This window comes from Paramormyrops kingsleyae, chromosome 14, assembly GCF_048594095.1.
Source record: "Paramormyrops kingsleyae isolate MSU_618 chromosome 14, PKINGS_0.4, whole genome shotgun sequence".
NCBI classification, from domain to species: Eukaryota; Metazoa; Chordata; class Actinopteri; order Osteoglossiformes; family Mormyridae; genus Paramormyrops; species Paramormyrops kingsleyae.
In genome coordinates, this window is record NC_132810.1 from 731,927 (window position 1) to 746,802 (window position 14,876).

Below are 14,876 nucleotides of genomic sequence, written 5' to 3' on the forward strand. Positions count from 1 at the left end.
TGATTTTCTGAAGACAGTTCGGTCTTTAGTTGCTTTTTTGTAAGATATTAATGGTTTGTCATTTTCCAGAGGTTATATCCACGTTATTTGAAACCATTAAGTCACAGTTACAGCACATGCATTAATAGTGTTTGACTCCAACCCTCGAGGGTACATGCAAATGTATTCGCTTAATATAAACAACATTACTACCCTATGCTACTGAAAGGCCAGCTGTTCTATATTATGAATTGCTCAATTTTCTATTACTCATATGAGCAACAAACTTTAATTTTGTGCAATGAGATTCACTAATTGATAAAGTAACATAATTTGAAAATTCAGTCTTATTTTATTTAAAAATGTAACCAGCAATATCTTGCAACATCTTAGGAACCTAAGACTGTTTTCCTTCATGAAAACCCAGTACTTTGTCACTGACTGTGTCTTATTACCATATATAGATTTTGCGAATTTATCTTCACTTAATGAAAATTGTGTTGCCAACTGAATTCCAGAATAGTCTTTGATGAAGGACATGTCCGATTTGGCAAGTACAACAATCACTCCATAATATTTGTAAATCTCAAAAATTTACAACAAAATCTGGGATTTTATATTTATTGACACAAACCGCTGGCTCAGGACCAATCAGAGAACTTGTTGCATTGCTTGGCGGTTGAAGAGTACATGAGGACACCTGCCACTCACCGCTGGTCTTTGCTGTTCTCCAATCCGTCAAATGCATTGCCTCAAAATACCTCACTGATATGAATCACTTGTCAGTGTTGTCATTGTTGATCACCTGAGGGCATGTTTTGCTCGAGCTGAAATTAACCATCCCTGCACCCCTTTCTTGGGACTGCAGACATCTCGGGACAGATGCATTCTCTTTAACTCCAGCCATATGGAGCAAGCCTCTTGAAGTAGAATATGAATGAAGTATTTGCATCACAATACACTGAAAGCCCCAATACAAAAGGAATTGCCATAAAAATAAGAAATGTGCTTAAATTGGTTCATGGGATTCAAATATAAAGGATACTCAATAGGATTGCTGCTGCACCATTGGCCTGCTGATGTTTGACCTCACAGAAAGGTCATGAACAACGTGACTTACTGTCCCACTTCAAGCTGGAAATTGTAAAGTGTGTGTGTGTGTGTGTGTGTGTGTATATTTTTTAAATATGTATTTTTTTTGTGGTAGCAAGTACTAAAAGTAACATTAAAATATTTTTTCTAAATTTTATGTTGTCCAGGCATTGCTTGCAAGCTGAAAGTGCTGCCTTTACTATGTTTTTGTGTTCTTAAGAAGGAGGAATAAACATGTCAAGCAATGAGCTGGATCCCAGTTATTTACTTACTTGATACATTTTCCTTATCAGAGCAGTTTCCATTTCAGTTTCCCAGCTCAGCTGCAAGTATAGAGTATTTTTGTAAGCAATTGCTTACCTCGAGGGTACAACGGCAGCACCCTTCCTAAGTGCGTGCGTGTTGAATTAAACATTCTCTCGCACCATTAGGGAATGCTTAATCAATGTCAATTTATAAATGGCACAAAGAGAATCGATATGTTACCTACTTTATTTAAATTCAGAGATGGGATAGAGCTTTTAATAGAGGAAATGTCAGTGTATTCCCCCCTGTAAAATGTGTGTCTTGATCACTCAATAAAATGCTAGAGATTTGACAAAAATAAACATTTATTCTTGTGATATTTACTTACACATCGAGCTGCAGTGGAGACAGTTGTATGACTTTCACGCCAAATCCTGTTTTAATACAAATACACATGGCCGCTTCCCACGCGAGCTATGGGGTATTGAGCGTTCAGACGTTCCGGATCAAAATTCAGGTAGCATACGGGATTTTGGATTCTGGAGCACAAAAAGGGGATGAGGATGCCTTACAGACAGCTCAGAGAAGGTCAACCGGTCTTATATCTGGTTTAAAAGGCTTGCTTTACGATGAGAGATTAAAAGGACGGGATCTCTCTAACCCGAGTAGTCAGCACTTGAGCGGAGATTTAATTGGAGTGTTCAAGATATTTAACGGAATAAATAAAGCTGAAGCACGGGTATTACTTCAAAGTTGTTTTTTTTTTTTTAAGTGGAACTCGAGGGCATACACGGGGGGCTTACTGAAAAAATAGCTTTAAGGGGATGTAAGGAAGAGCTCCGGTTTAAAGGCGGGCATCGCTGGGATAACGTTACCCCAGCAGTGATGAGCAGGAATGTGGCCCGGGAGAGGAACTGACATCATACGTAATACACCTGGCCTGTGTTCTCTCAGGTTATCCTGTAATCCGTAGGTTGTACGCTTTGGCAAACTGTTTGTAATGTTAATATGATAGCAGCAGAAGTAGAGAAATGTTCGTGTTCCTTTTTGTCCTGGGCTTTTGTTTCTCTTAAAATCTTTAAAGGCTGAGGCAGTGACAGGATTCTGGGGTAGGCGTCTGCTGCGAGGATGAGACGGAGGTTGCTGCAGCGCTAGTTTTCACTTAGCAAATGATTTTTTACGCAAGCGCAGAATAGGGCTGAGGACTCTCTAAGACAAGCTTGTAGGAGCATGTGAAACTGAAAGTTAACACTGCTGTTGTCTTCATCCAGGCATCCAGCTGAGTTTCCGCACGCGAGCGGAAGAAGGTCTCATCCTATGTGCGCTTTCACCCGGCGACCAGGACGAGTATATAGCCTTGCAGATCCGCAATGGCCGCCCATTCTTCCTCTTTGATCCACAGGTATATAGGTATTTTATCTTCACTAACAAAGATGTCATTTTGTGTTTGCGATGTAAAACCCTTTTTAACTTATTCAATCAAATTAAATTTGAAAAAAAGAAGTGGTTTTGGGGGGGTGTGTGCTCTGCGATGGGTGGGCGCCACATCCTGGGTTATTCCCTGCCTTGTTCCCATATCTTCTTCCAAGATCGGCTGCGGACCCCCGCAACCCTGCACAGGATAAGCAAGTATAGAGAATAGATGAATGGATATCTGATGTTTTTATTTGTTTTATCTGAATGCTGTTTAATGTTCCATATTACTTTGTGCAGCTTTAAATGTATCTTTAAATCTTTGTTTAACTGATATGTGGGAGCCGGTAAGACGTAGCATGACTTTTCAAAACACTTCTGTCTGCTTTTTTTTTTTTTTTTTACTGAGAAAATCCACTAAAGAGGAGCACTTAAGGCGAGAGTACACTTTGTAGTAAAGATATAACTAGGTGTCTTCTATGCAAGCTTAAAAAATAAAATAATATCCACCCAAAAACACCATGATCGTAATTTATGACCTGTATGTTTCTTTCCTTCGTGATTAATGCTTTGTTTAAAATAGAATAATGAAGTATAACACAAAAAAGTAGTTCATTTCAACAGCAAAGCTTATATATCCCAGTCTTACAGTGGCTTCCTTTCTTTATCGAAACTTTCAAAGTATGGCAATGTTTGATTTGGGCACCAATTAACTTGTTACCCACAGATATTCCAGGAATACCAATAACATGCTAATTAAGACACATCAGCACATTAACATGGAAGGGTGAGTAGATTGCTTTGAAGATGAAATAACGGAACTAAAGCCATTTTCCCAAGTCCGTCCTCTCGATTGGCCAGCCAGCAAGTCTTCGCCAGACTCAACGATTTTCACGTTTGCGAAAACATTTTGTTAGGATAGTTTGATAATTAAAACCAAAAGTGTAATCATGGCCAATTAATGTCCCCCGGTAACATAGCCATTACCCCCCCTCCCCCCCATTAGCGATTTCAGCAATTCTAATGGGATTACTACCGTGGGATGCTAATTGGCCGTGACACAGGAAACACGCGTGTGTCCGCACACACACTCTCTAATGATGGAATTAATGAGCTTTTTATTAAAAGCCGTCTTCTGGAAGATTGTGTGTTCACCGTAAAGGCTGTCACAGCTGATGTTGCAGTCCCCGTGCTCTCTGTGCTGCTGGTCAGTCTAGGAGTGAAGCCAGTGAACTTCAGCACCACGGACAGCGCACAGAGAAACACTGACTCTGATAATTAATGACAGTCTTTTATTTTCTTGCATGCATGTTAATTTTGCCAGCAAATGGAAAAAATGGAACAGGAAATTATGGATGTTTCAGATGCAGAAATATGTTTGTTGCTCTAATAAATATACTCATAATTTCTGGTAAATTTCATTAATTGACCACTGTTCTGTATACGAGTCTGCTTTTTTACAGCATTTAGTATTTTTGTTGTATTGATTTTAAATCTGCACACTATATGGCCACATATAACTGTGCTGATTTTACTAAGAAATGTGATTTTATAATTATATATTAAGTTTTTATACCTTCTCAAATAACCATGTCAGAATGTAAGTCCTGGTGTACCAAACTTCAAGCTTAATGAATTGTCGATTGATTAATTGCATAAAAACAGATTTATTTTATTCTTATTAAATATCCATATAATTTCAAGAATCGGAAAATCACTACTGAAGTTAATAGTATCCGGCACGCTCCGATACTCAGCCTCCTTATTAAACCCCACCGAATATTCAGTAGTGCTGCCCTTGGCTCTGCAGGCTTTAAACCTTCGTCTGTGTAAGTTCATGTGTTTGCGTGAATTTGCCTCCTCTTCGCTTGAGACTTTCCAGCTGAAGCGCGTTCATGTTTGCTGGCCATAACGCCCTCGACACACCCTTACACCCAAGGCTGTCCTTCTGCACACATCACAGATTGGATTTCCCCAAAGACAGTGTCAGAAGTGATGGCGTGGCGTTTGCCATCACACTTCGCACCCGAGTGCCATTTATCTAGCCACCTGAAAGTGGAACCAGGCGTTTTCCATCGCGCCTCTCGCCCAGAAAACAGGAGCGCCTTTGTGCACTCCTCTCTGCCTGCCCACATTCTGGTGCCTGCTATTACATTAAAGGCAAACACGGTTCTTGGGGGAATATTTATCAAAAAGAAGAAAGAAAGAGGCGGAAAAAGGTCTTTGGCCTGCGCTGCCGTGTCGTATTAAGCCGACTCCTGCTTAGAATAATTAGAGTGACTTGGCATTAAAAAGGAAATATGAGCAGATGGCGCTGTGCTGGAAACCTTTTTGGGATTGCAGCAGGAGTGAGGTGTGTTCTAAGGGGACCTTTTGATGAATCCTTTCAGAGGTTGAAACCTGGTGCCTGTGTCGTTTTACTGTGCCAGGGCTGTTTCCCCTCTGTTCCTAGTGCGTACTTCGCATCGCCTCGCACGGCATTGGTGTGTGTTTGTTGATTCATTTTCTGGATTTCCAGCTTGTGCTGGATATGTCAGAATGTGTCGGACTAAATGGGGCGAGAGAGCTCCCAGTACGGGACTCTCCCACCTAGGTGGGTGTACCACTTAATCCCGTGACCCTATCTCCAGAACTGATGCTCTTGCCGTATTGTGTTGATGGTTTTTATAGGGCCTGGTTTAATAGTGTTTTTGTTCTGTTCATGTTCTCACCTGTCCTCTTTTTACAAATAATTCAGACCTTTCAGCGAGATGGACTGATGACTCTTGCTTAGAGTTATGTCCTGATTGGTTCAGCCTGATATGTCACCCCTATGTCATCTCTGTGTTATGAATTCCTAATCCCAGCATGCTATGCTGTAATTTCCTTGGTTTCTAGGCCTCCGCCACGGCGGTCAGCCCTGAGGATGACGGGGGGAGGCGCTATAATGACGGCCAGTGGCACCATGTGATCGCTACGAGAACGCAGGCCGTGGGAACGATCACCGTGGATGGCCAGTACCGGGGTAACAGTCGCCACGGCTCCCATGCGGTTATCATATTCACAGGCCGACCTCAGACTCTTTCTGTTCTGTCAATATCCCTAAACCCCGGCTTCCGCACATTCCGAGGAAAGGAATTATCAAGGTTAATCTTTGTCATTCGTTGTGTGATTGGAATAATTAGGCTTAGAAGCATCTCGTCTCCTGAACTTGCATTTCAATTAACTGAGCAGGTCTTTTCCTCCTGGGATCCAGGCGGTCTAGTCTTTTCTCACGCACTTTGAAGTGTCTCGATAAACCGCGTGCCGGTGTGTCTGATCAGCGGCACTGTCATCGCGCGTCTTATTGTTTTAATCCTTCCGAGATTTTATTACACCCCGTCATACACTTGACATGAAAGATTCTGTTTCAGCCGCTGCTATGAACATCTCCTCTTATGTGACCTGACTAATCAGCGGGTGAATGACAAACATGCTAATCGGGGTTGTTCTCTTTTTGTAACAAATTAGGGTCTTCCTCAGCCACAAGTGGCCGCACCATTATTGGGGAGAACACGGGGGTCTTTATCGGTGGACTTCCTGAAACGTTTATTCTTCTCAGGGAAGATGCAGGTAATTGACATTAATATATATCATGTGGGGGAAGAGCATAACTGTCCACTCCTCTCTGTGTGGCAAGCTGTAATAGCCCATTCAACGGCATTTGGGAACAAACATGGCCTCTTGATGTCAAGCATTGATTGCGCAGGGGGGGTTCGGTCAGTAGAGCTCTGTCCTAACATCTGCTAGGGCAGGGTTTCTCACTCCAGTCCTTGGGGACCCACAGCAGCCCACATTTTCGCTCTTTTCCAGCCCCCAGCACACCTGTACCAAGCTACCAAAAACAGAATAGCTAGTACTAGTGTGCAGGGAGCTTGGAGCAGGGGCATACCCTGAAATTCTGGGCCCCCTGACAAATAATCACCATCATATCATTTTATAACTTTGTGTTTTATAACTATATGTGAAGTGCTGGGCTCTCTGAATCTGCTGGGGTATCCATGCCCCTACGGTGCCGTTGGCTGGGAGGGAGTGAAACTGGTCTGCCTGGTGGTCCCCAAGGAGTGGACTGTCCTACGGTGTGAGTTGATTGTTCCCCACAATGTAATACAGACCTGTTGTTTTGACATTGTGGGGACTATTTTTCAGGTCCCCACAAAGATCTGTGAACGCAGTCAAAAAACTAAAAATGCCAAAAGTCTCATATATTGTTTGGTTACTTGTGATTAAGGTTAGGGGTGGGTAGGGGTTAAGGTTGTCATGCTGGGATTAGAGTTTTCACCATAGCAATGATTGGAGAGTCCCCACAAAGATATGATTATAAACCTGTGTGTGTGTGTGTATTTACCACATCGTGGGGGAGGGTTTGTATGTACTACATTGTGGAGACCAAATGTCAACTTCTCAACTTATGAGAACATTTTTCAGGTCCCCATAATTGAAACCTCAATTTTATAAAAAATCTGTGAATAAAATCAAAAGAATAAAAGTCACGTCTGGTATTTTGTTTGGTTACGTATGGTTAAGATTTGGGCTGGGAAAAGATTATGGTTATGCCCATAGAAATTAATGGAGGGTCCCTCCAATGACTGGAATATATGAGCTGCGTGTGTTGGGGGGGGTGGGTTGCATGTGTCATTTTCAGGGTCTCCTGTGCTTCCTTGGCTCATGGAGAACCTTTGCTGTTGGATAAGAGGTTAATGAACAGATGACCGTGGCACCCTCACCTGTGCCTGGCCCAGTCGGCCTGTTAGACACGGTGGGGACAGGCTGGCAGCCACAGGACGATGACATATCTGATGCTGCCGTGTGCCAGGGGACGGGCGGCTAGTGCGGCAGGGCTTCTCGGGCTGCCTGAGGGACGTGCTGATAAAGACGAGCGACAGCCCCTCAGAGGTGTGGCAGCCGCTGGCCTGGGGCACGGCACTGGAGAGCATGCAGACCTACCAGAGCTGGGAGGGCTGTCCTGTCCACACGGAGGAGGGTGCACACTTTCTGGGGCAAGGTGAGGACCCAAATCTGCAGCTATCTTCAGCTGTCTTCTCTGAAATCCCCGTCTGTGAACCGCGTGCGTATCGACCCCTTCTAGTGTCCCGAGGAGTGCACGGCTCCTCTTAAGGGTATTTATGCTGAACCCTTCTGTCCCCCCAGGTTTTCTGGAGCTGAGGCCTTCCATGTTCTCAGCAGGAGACAGTTTTGAGGTTTCTTTTGAGTTCAAGACGGACCAGCTGAATGCACTGCTGCTGTTTGCAAGTGACACAGAGGGGGATGACTATATACTGGTAACACACCGTCTGTCTATCAATCTCTTTATCTGTCTGTCTATTGATCTCTTGTTCATAACATGTTCAATAGGGCAGCATGAAATAAGAGTATTATTCATATTTATCAGCTGTTACATATACTCATAATCTTTTATTTGATTGTTTAATCGTTAATTATTTAGCTATTGATAAGCTGTGTGCCAGTGATGTAGAAATGGGCCAGTGCAGAGATCCGGTTAGCAGCCATGCTGTCTGACCCGCATACAGGCCGAGCTGCAGGACGGAAGCCTCCAGTGGACGCTGCGCTGGGGTGGGCGGGAGACCCAGCTTCACCTGTGGGCAGGCCTGTCTTACTGCGACGGTAGCTGGAATAGCGTCACTTTGCTCAAGAGGGGCGCCTGGGTGTCGGCCTCCATGAACGAGTTGTCCGAAGAGCGGCCCGGGGCTGCCGCCGAGGGGCCCCTCAGGGTCAGCTCCACCCTGTACCTCGGGGGTGTCCCGGAGGACGCGAGCAGCAAGGCCCCCCCCCACCTCGGCCTCCTGCATGGTAGTGTGCTGTTCAGTCACTTGGCTCATCTACTCTCCAAATATTCAGTCAAATTCATGTTTTGGAATTTCTGTTATGCATTGAATTCAGACACTATATATTTGCATTCTATTGTTTTTCATCCTTTATGGCTTTAATTGGTAAATATTATTATTGGTGTATAAAATTATTAATATTTTATTTTTGCTTTGTGTATCAAACATAAAGGAGAAAACTCTGTGTCATTCTCATCGGTCCATACATTTTTGTGCTAAGATATGGAAATGAAAATCGTGCGCAAAGATGGGGAATTAAAAAATAAGATGTGAAGAATCACATTAAGCAGTTTGTGGGTTTTTCTGGTGTGAGCTGGTCCCAGGTCCCGGAGTTCCATGGGGGGGCCGGCTCTCCCCCCTCTCTGGGATGACGGGGCACTGCTCGGGGCGATCACACGATGCCCCAGACGGTTGACACGCCACCCGTGCTGTGGGCGCTGTGCAGGTTTCGGCGGCTGTATCCGGGCCGTGCGGCTCGCGCGCGGGGCTGTCGTGGACCTGGCCGCCGCCTCCAGCCGCGCTGTCAGAGTCAATCTGGACGGATGCCCGTCAGCCGACACGGCGGTTAACTGCAGGGGAAACGACTCCATCCTGGCGTACACAGGCAGCGAGAGGCGGGCAGAGGACCACACGGTGCAGCCCTTCACAGGTAGCTCCTCGCACCGTCATTGGGGGGCGCTACAGAGCAGGTCAGGAATAGCTAGCAGATCACTGGATTCCAGCTAGGAGCTGTCACACCTGAGCTGCCAGGCTTCACATGACGGTCGCATCACATGACAGTCATGTGACTTGTGTCGAACACATCTGGTACAGAACCAAGACTCATAAACTAGGCAGCGATGTTTGTGGCAATGTGGCTATTCGATTAGATAGCAAATGTTAGTGTATGTTCAGGGCTGCCATAAGGAGGCGAGAAAGGGGAAGACTTTCAGGGGGGCAGACATGAAGGTGGGGGCCAGACATGAAGGTGGGGGCCAGACATGAAGGTGGCGGCCCTGAGTGTGTGGCCTGGGTTTGGAGAAGGGGGTTGGCCCATTCAGTAGACTTTTTTCAGCCATGTCTCTGCAGCCCTGTGTATTTTACATGTAACAGGTGTCTACATGTGTGAATAAATACATGTACAGTATTAATAAAACTTTGTTTTTCCCTCCCCAGAATATCTGTACAGGGTGCTGGCGCTGGGGGAGGGAGGCTGGACGTCCGGGTCGTGGGAGCGAGGCCGTAGTCTGGAGGCAGGTAGGCGGGACTAAGAGGGAAGGGGCAGTGCGGCATGGTAACGGGTGGCATGGCAACGGCGATGGCATGGCAACAGGGGCAGCCCTATTTGTTTATGTCATTGTTCTGAGCCAGCCCATTTTGCTCTTATCTGTACAATATATGTAACAGTCAACAAGACGAGATGGTGGCCGGCGATAGCTTATCACGTCCCTCACGGTGATGCCGGCATTGGGAGCCGGTGCTTATTATGAATGGGGCCGCAGAGATGAATGAGGTGGCGGCCTGAAGGAAAACCCCTTCTGCAGGGGGTGGGTGGAATGGGGGGACCTTTCTACATGTCATTGTCTGCCCATGAATAATTAAAAGAGGCAGAGATTGTACAGCGGGAGCAATCGTTTGTATGTGTTTGTACGTCATCTGCGGATTTTAACTGGCAGTGGTTTGTCTGTGTTTGTATTTGCAGTTTGCCTGTACTTCTCCCACAATCCTTAGACATGCAGTTTGGCCGACTGGCTCCTCTAAGTTTGTATGTCTCCTGTGATGGACTGTCCCATCCAGTGTGTACCCCACGGCCCCCTTCCAGATCCTTGACTAGCATGATGGAGGTTGGATGGATGGATGGATGTTTACTGCACCCCTTAACTATTTGTGCAGGTTTGCTTCTGCTTTCCAGAGACTTGCAGTTAGGTGAAAAGGTTTGGTTTAGAGTGGAAGCTGGCAAATAAGCCATTAACTGCTGCTTGCAGCTGTATATTAAAAAGTAATTCTGAATATAATATTTCTCTATTTTTACTACTGCTGACTTGACTAACTTCTGCTGTTGTTGACTTTGCCCATAACAACCCGGTGATGCGTAATAAACAAAATAAGGATTTTGGGCTGTGGAATTTCAGTGTGTTTTACAGATTTTCACATCCACTAAATTATAAATTTTGAAATGTTTACTTTTTCAAAAATACAGAAATCCCAACCAAAGTGTCAATTTCCGGTTACGTAACACAGGCGAGTTGAAAAGAGAGCAGAGCGTCTCAGCATGAATGCGAAACCATAATTAATGTGGTTAATATGGATGAACAGGGCGAGAAAGAAGCCGAATGCTTGATCGATTTGAAATATGGCTGGGAATGAACGGTAGAAGATGTACAGTCATATTAAATCAGAGTTGAAAAAGTTACAACTCTAATAAATTGTATTTATGCTAATGGTTAGATATGATTTACTATGTCTATTAAAAGTGAAGAATATGTGTGCTGCTTTTCTTTGCCTGACACACTCCCTCTCTCTCTTTCTCTCTCTCTCTCTCACCCCCCCCCATATCACCCCCGCACAGCTCCGCAAAGTATGCTGCCTCCCTCTAGAGTTGTCTGTGTAAATGGTTACAGCGCCGAGGTGAGCTGGGACGAGCCCACCGAGGTCAGGGGTGTAATTGAGAAGTACATCGTGAAAGCGTACAATCGGGACGATCCCATGGCGGCCCCCGTCAGCGCCGCCTTCCCGCACGCCGAGCGCCGGGCTGGTAAGGGCCATCCCGCTCGCCCCGCCCACACACGTGCCCGCAAGCCGGGAAGGTGGGGGGAGGTGGGGGTTGGCAGAACAAACCAAAATCACTCCTGTGGGTAAGTCTGGAGGTGTGTGTCTATGTCACCTGCTGTCCAATATTCAGCCTATTTTTCCTTTTCGGATACATTTTGGAATAACATACAGCTTCCCAGCTATAGTGTAGCAGGAAGACAGACAGACATCGGGAAATATGACAGCTTCTCCTCCGGGTTTGAGTCTGTCACCTGTGCTTCTCTGGGAGAAAATCTAAACCCATATCTGTGACTTAATGTTTGTGTTAACTGACATTAAATTAAATGCCCATAATCTCTCCCATAATTGTATCAGTATGGCCAAAAGTGTGTATTAATTCTTTGTAGCGTGGCCCACAATGCCTCTGATTTATGGGAAACTTAAAACAGGAAGGAGACCCCATGTTCTATTCGGGGTTGCTGGGGGTCCAGAGCCTATTCTGGAGGCTATGAGCACAAGGCAGGGAACAATCCATCTCTAGGCCAACACACACAATTTCTTAACTCCAGTTCACCTTAGTGTGTTTTTGGACTATGAGAAGAAACTAGGAGTAACCAGAGGAAACCCCTCAACAACATGGGGAGAACATGCAAACTCCACACACATGGAGCCATGGTGGAGACTCAAACCCGGGTCCCAGAGGTGTGAGGCAACAGTGCTAACTACTGCACCGCCATGCCACCCCTTATTCCAAGTAATTCCTTTTTGTTTGTTTTTCGAGAGAAACATCAAGTTGTTTACTTCCTGGTATAAATTATATCACCTGGCATGTTAAGGTTCCAGCACCCGTTGCATGAAAGACATCTTTGTTACATCCAGAGTGTCCCCTGCCTTGTGTCTGCTGCTTTCTGGGATAGACCCACAACCCTGTACAGGATAAGCACTTACGGACGGGTGGATGTTGCATAAAAACATAAACCACAAAATAACTGTTAACAAACCCAAATGCTTGATTTTCCCTTCGCACAATTAGCCCCATGTAGTTCTTCACATTTTAAATGGACAGCATTACCTCTCAGAAGTGTGAATATCACTCTTTCTCCACACCAGTTAAGCGGAATGACAATGAGTCTCCTAACTCACGTCCGTCTTGATGCTGAATGTAGAATTACGCTGCTAGCGATAAACAGGGAAAAAAAGGAAAAAGAGGGCAAAAAAACCCAAGAAAACAAATGAGCGGGTAATGAGAGTGGAGTAGGTTGGGCTCTAATTGAATTAAAGAGACGCAGACACCTGGCCAATTACAGGCCGGCCGCAGTGTTTACCTTCCTGCCGCCGCAGCCACTCGCAGCTGCCGGCGACAGACCCGCCCACCAATTAGCATAACGAAGGAGAGTAGATTACTGTGGAAGGTGGCCAGAGACCCACTCAGAATGCTGCTGTTTAAAGGGTCGGCTTTTATTTTTGGATGGTAAATTAATAAATAAATCCTGTTTTTCTTTTTTTATTGTTTTAACTGTAAAAATGAATTAAAACCTGCCATGCATTCGGAGGCCCTCTTGTTTTAATTTACGGCCCAGGCTATTAATAACGTGTTATTTATGTGGGATATCACAGGTTGTGGCAGGAAATTGATGCTGGAAGTCGGGCCAATAAGTGAGAGAGGAAAGGACTGTTTTCTCTGCCACAGGTCCTCGGAGAGGCTACTCTTCCTGTCAGGTTTTATCGTGTCATATCAGGTGACACCTAATCGTACTTTGCACAACGCGGCCTTACTTTTGGGGCAGCGCAGTGCCACATAGTACCATTCTGTTGCACCACCCGGTTGGGGGGATTGGCCATTTCCTCCCCCTGCTGCGTTTGTGTGTGTGCCTTGCAAGGCCTAATTTGGGGGGGGTGGGTCCAAAGTCATTGTCGGTGTCCTACCTACAGCATAAAATGCTGTTGTGACAATCAATTTTCACAAAAATTTTACAACTCTGGGTCCTACGCTATAGCCCAGGTTTGCCCTTGCATAAGTTAGGTCTTGGTGCCTTGTGATGGACTCTCACTTGGTTCAGGGTGTGTCCATGTTGGGGGGTGGGGTCGGCTTCAGCCCCCACCCTTCACGACACAGTACTGAATAAGGATTTAGAACAGTGTTTCTCAAACTGGTCCACAGGGACCCCCAGACATTTTTGCTCCTGGGAGCTGGGAGAGGCCAAAAATGTGCACTGTCTGGCAGGGAGCTGGGAGGTAGCAAAAATGTGCACTGTCTGGCAGGGAGCTGGGAGGTAGCAAAAATGTGCACTGTCTGGCAGGGAGCTGGGAGGGGCCAAAAATGTGCACTGTCTGGCAAGGAGCTGGGAGGTAGCAAAAATGTGCACTGTCTGGCAGGGAGCTGGGAGGGGCCAAAAATGTGCACTGTCTGGCAGGGAGCTGGGAGGGGCCAAAAATGTGCACTGTCTGGCAGGGAGCTGGGAGGGAGCAAAAATGTGCACTGTCTGGCAGGGAGCTGGGAGGGAGCAAAAATGTGCACTGTCTGGCAGGGACCTGGGAGGGAGCAAAAATGTGCACTGTCTGGCAGGGAGCTGGGAGGGAGCAAAAACAAAAACCAGGGGGTCCCTGAGGACCGGAATGAGAAACACTGATTTGGAAGATGGATGAATGGGCGAATAGATGGATGGGTTTATTTTATATTAATACCACCAATTACCACCTTTCTATACCACTGTGTTCAGTACTGAGCAGAACTTGCTTAGTGTTAATACAGTAACAAATAGAAGGTCCACAGATCTGGAAAAGGGAGACAAAATGGACCTTTCAGAGAACTGTACTTGCAAAAGCATTAACCTTTATGAAATAAGTAAGTATTGTTGTGTTTGAAAAGGCCATTGGCGCTTAAATCTGGGCTTAAATCTCATTCAAGTGGCAGAGGTTCAGTAAAGAAAGCGATGACGGGGCGTCCTCTCTTCCCCCCACCGACAGGGACCCTGAGTGGTCTGGCTCCTTTCACCAGCTACACAGTCACTGTCACGGCGTGTACCCGGGCCGGCTGCGCAGAGAGCGCCAGCGGGGGCTGGAACATCAGCACTCCACAGGAGGGTAAAGTCACCGGGTGCAGCGGGGGTCCCGACTCACGTGGAGGATAATAAAACTGGAGAGGGGCTAGAATCAGTGCGGGGCCATTCCACCACAAAACTCCAAACTAATCTCATGACAAAATGCATTGCCAGCGTGTAATTGCTCCTATTTTTTCGGAAGGGGTGGAGGGAGGCTGTATGAGTTGGTAAGAGGGTGGGTGGTTGGGGGGGTGGTGGGGGGGTTGAAAATGAATCAGACTTGATACCCTTTAATGACATGCATCTTTAATAGCTGTAATACAGATTAATGGACTTTTTAATTGCTGTTACATTGTTCATGCGAGAGCCTTGTCATTAATACGAGGCATCTGAAAGATTAATGAGAGCTTCTTCATTTTACTATGCCACAGATGTAAATCTGGGGACAGTCTGCCTAAAAAGAATTGATTGTATAGCAAAGTATGAAATTGAGAATCAAACGCTTCATTTC

General features: G+C 45.7%; 1 protein-coding gene across 13 annotated transcripts in view; it reads left to right on the top strand.

Annotated features, from left to right (window-relative positions):
* The window catches only part of ush2a (Usher syndrome 2A (autosomal recessive, mild)), a 199,405-nt gene that overhangs the window by 59,938 nt on the left and 124,591 nt on the right, over positions 1-14,876 (top strand). For 10 of the 13 annotated variants that reach the window (XR_011982524.1, XM_072698989.1, XM_072698992.1 and 7 more), the window contains 11 exons: positions 2,589-2,719; positions 5,608-5,734; positions 6,220-6,321; positions 7,565-7,753; positions 7,900-8,030; positions 8,280-8,559; positions 9,040-9,243; positions 9,750-9,830; positions 10,371-10,466; positions 11,143-11,328; positions 14,292-14,408. Coding sequence is in view for 12 of the 13 variants with exons in the window: in XM_072698989.1 (XP_072555090.1) it covers positions 2,589-2,719; positions 5,608-5,734; positions 6,220-6,321; positions 7,565-7,753; positions 7,900-8,030; positions 8,280-8,559; positions 9,040-9,243; positions 9,750-9,830; positions 10,371-10,466; positions 11,143-11,328; positions 14,292-14,408 (1,644 nt within the window). In the remaining variant the exon portion in view is untranslated. The remainder of the gene's footprint in view (positions 1-2,588; positions 2,720-5,607; positions 5,735-6,219; positions 6,322-7,564; positions 7,754-7,899; positions 8,031-8,279; positions 8,560-9,039; positions 9,244-9,749; positions 9,831-10,370; positions 10,467-11,142; positions 11,329-14,291; positions 14,409-14,876) is intronic. The other 3 variants (XM_072699000.1, XM_072698994.1, XM_072698995.1) reach the window with 1 other exon arrangement.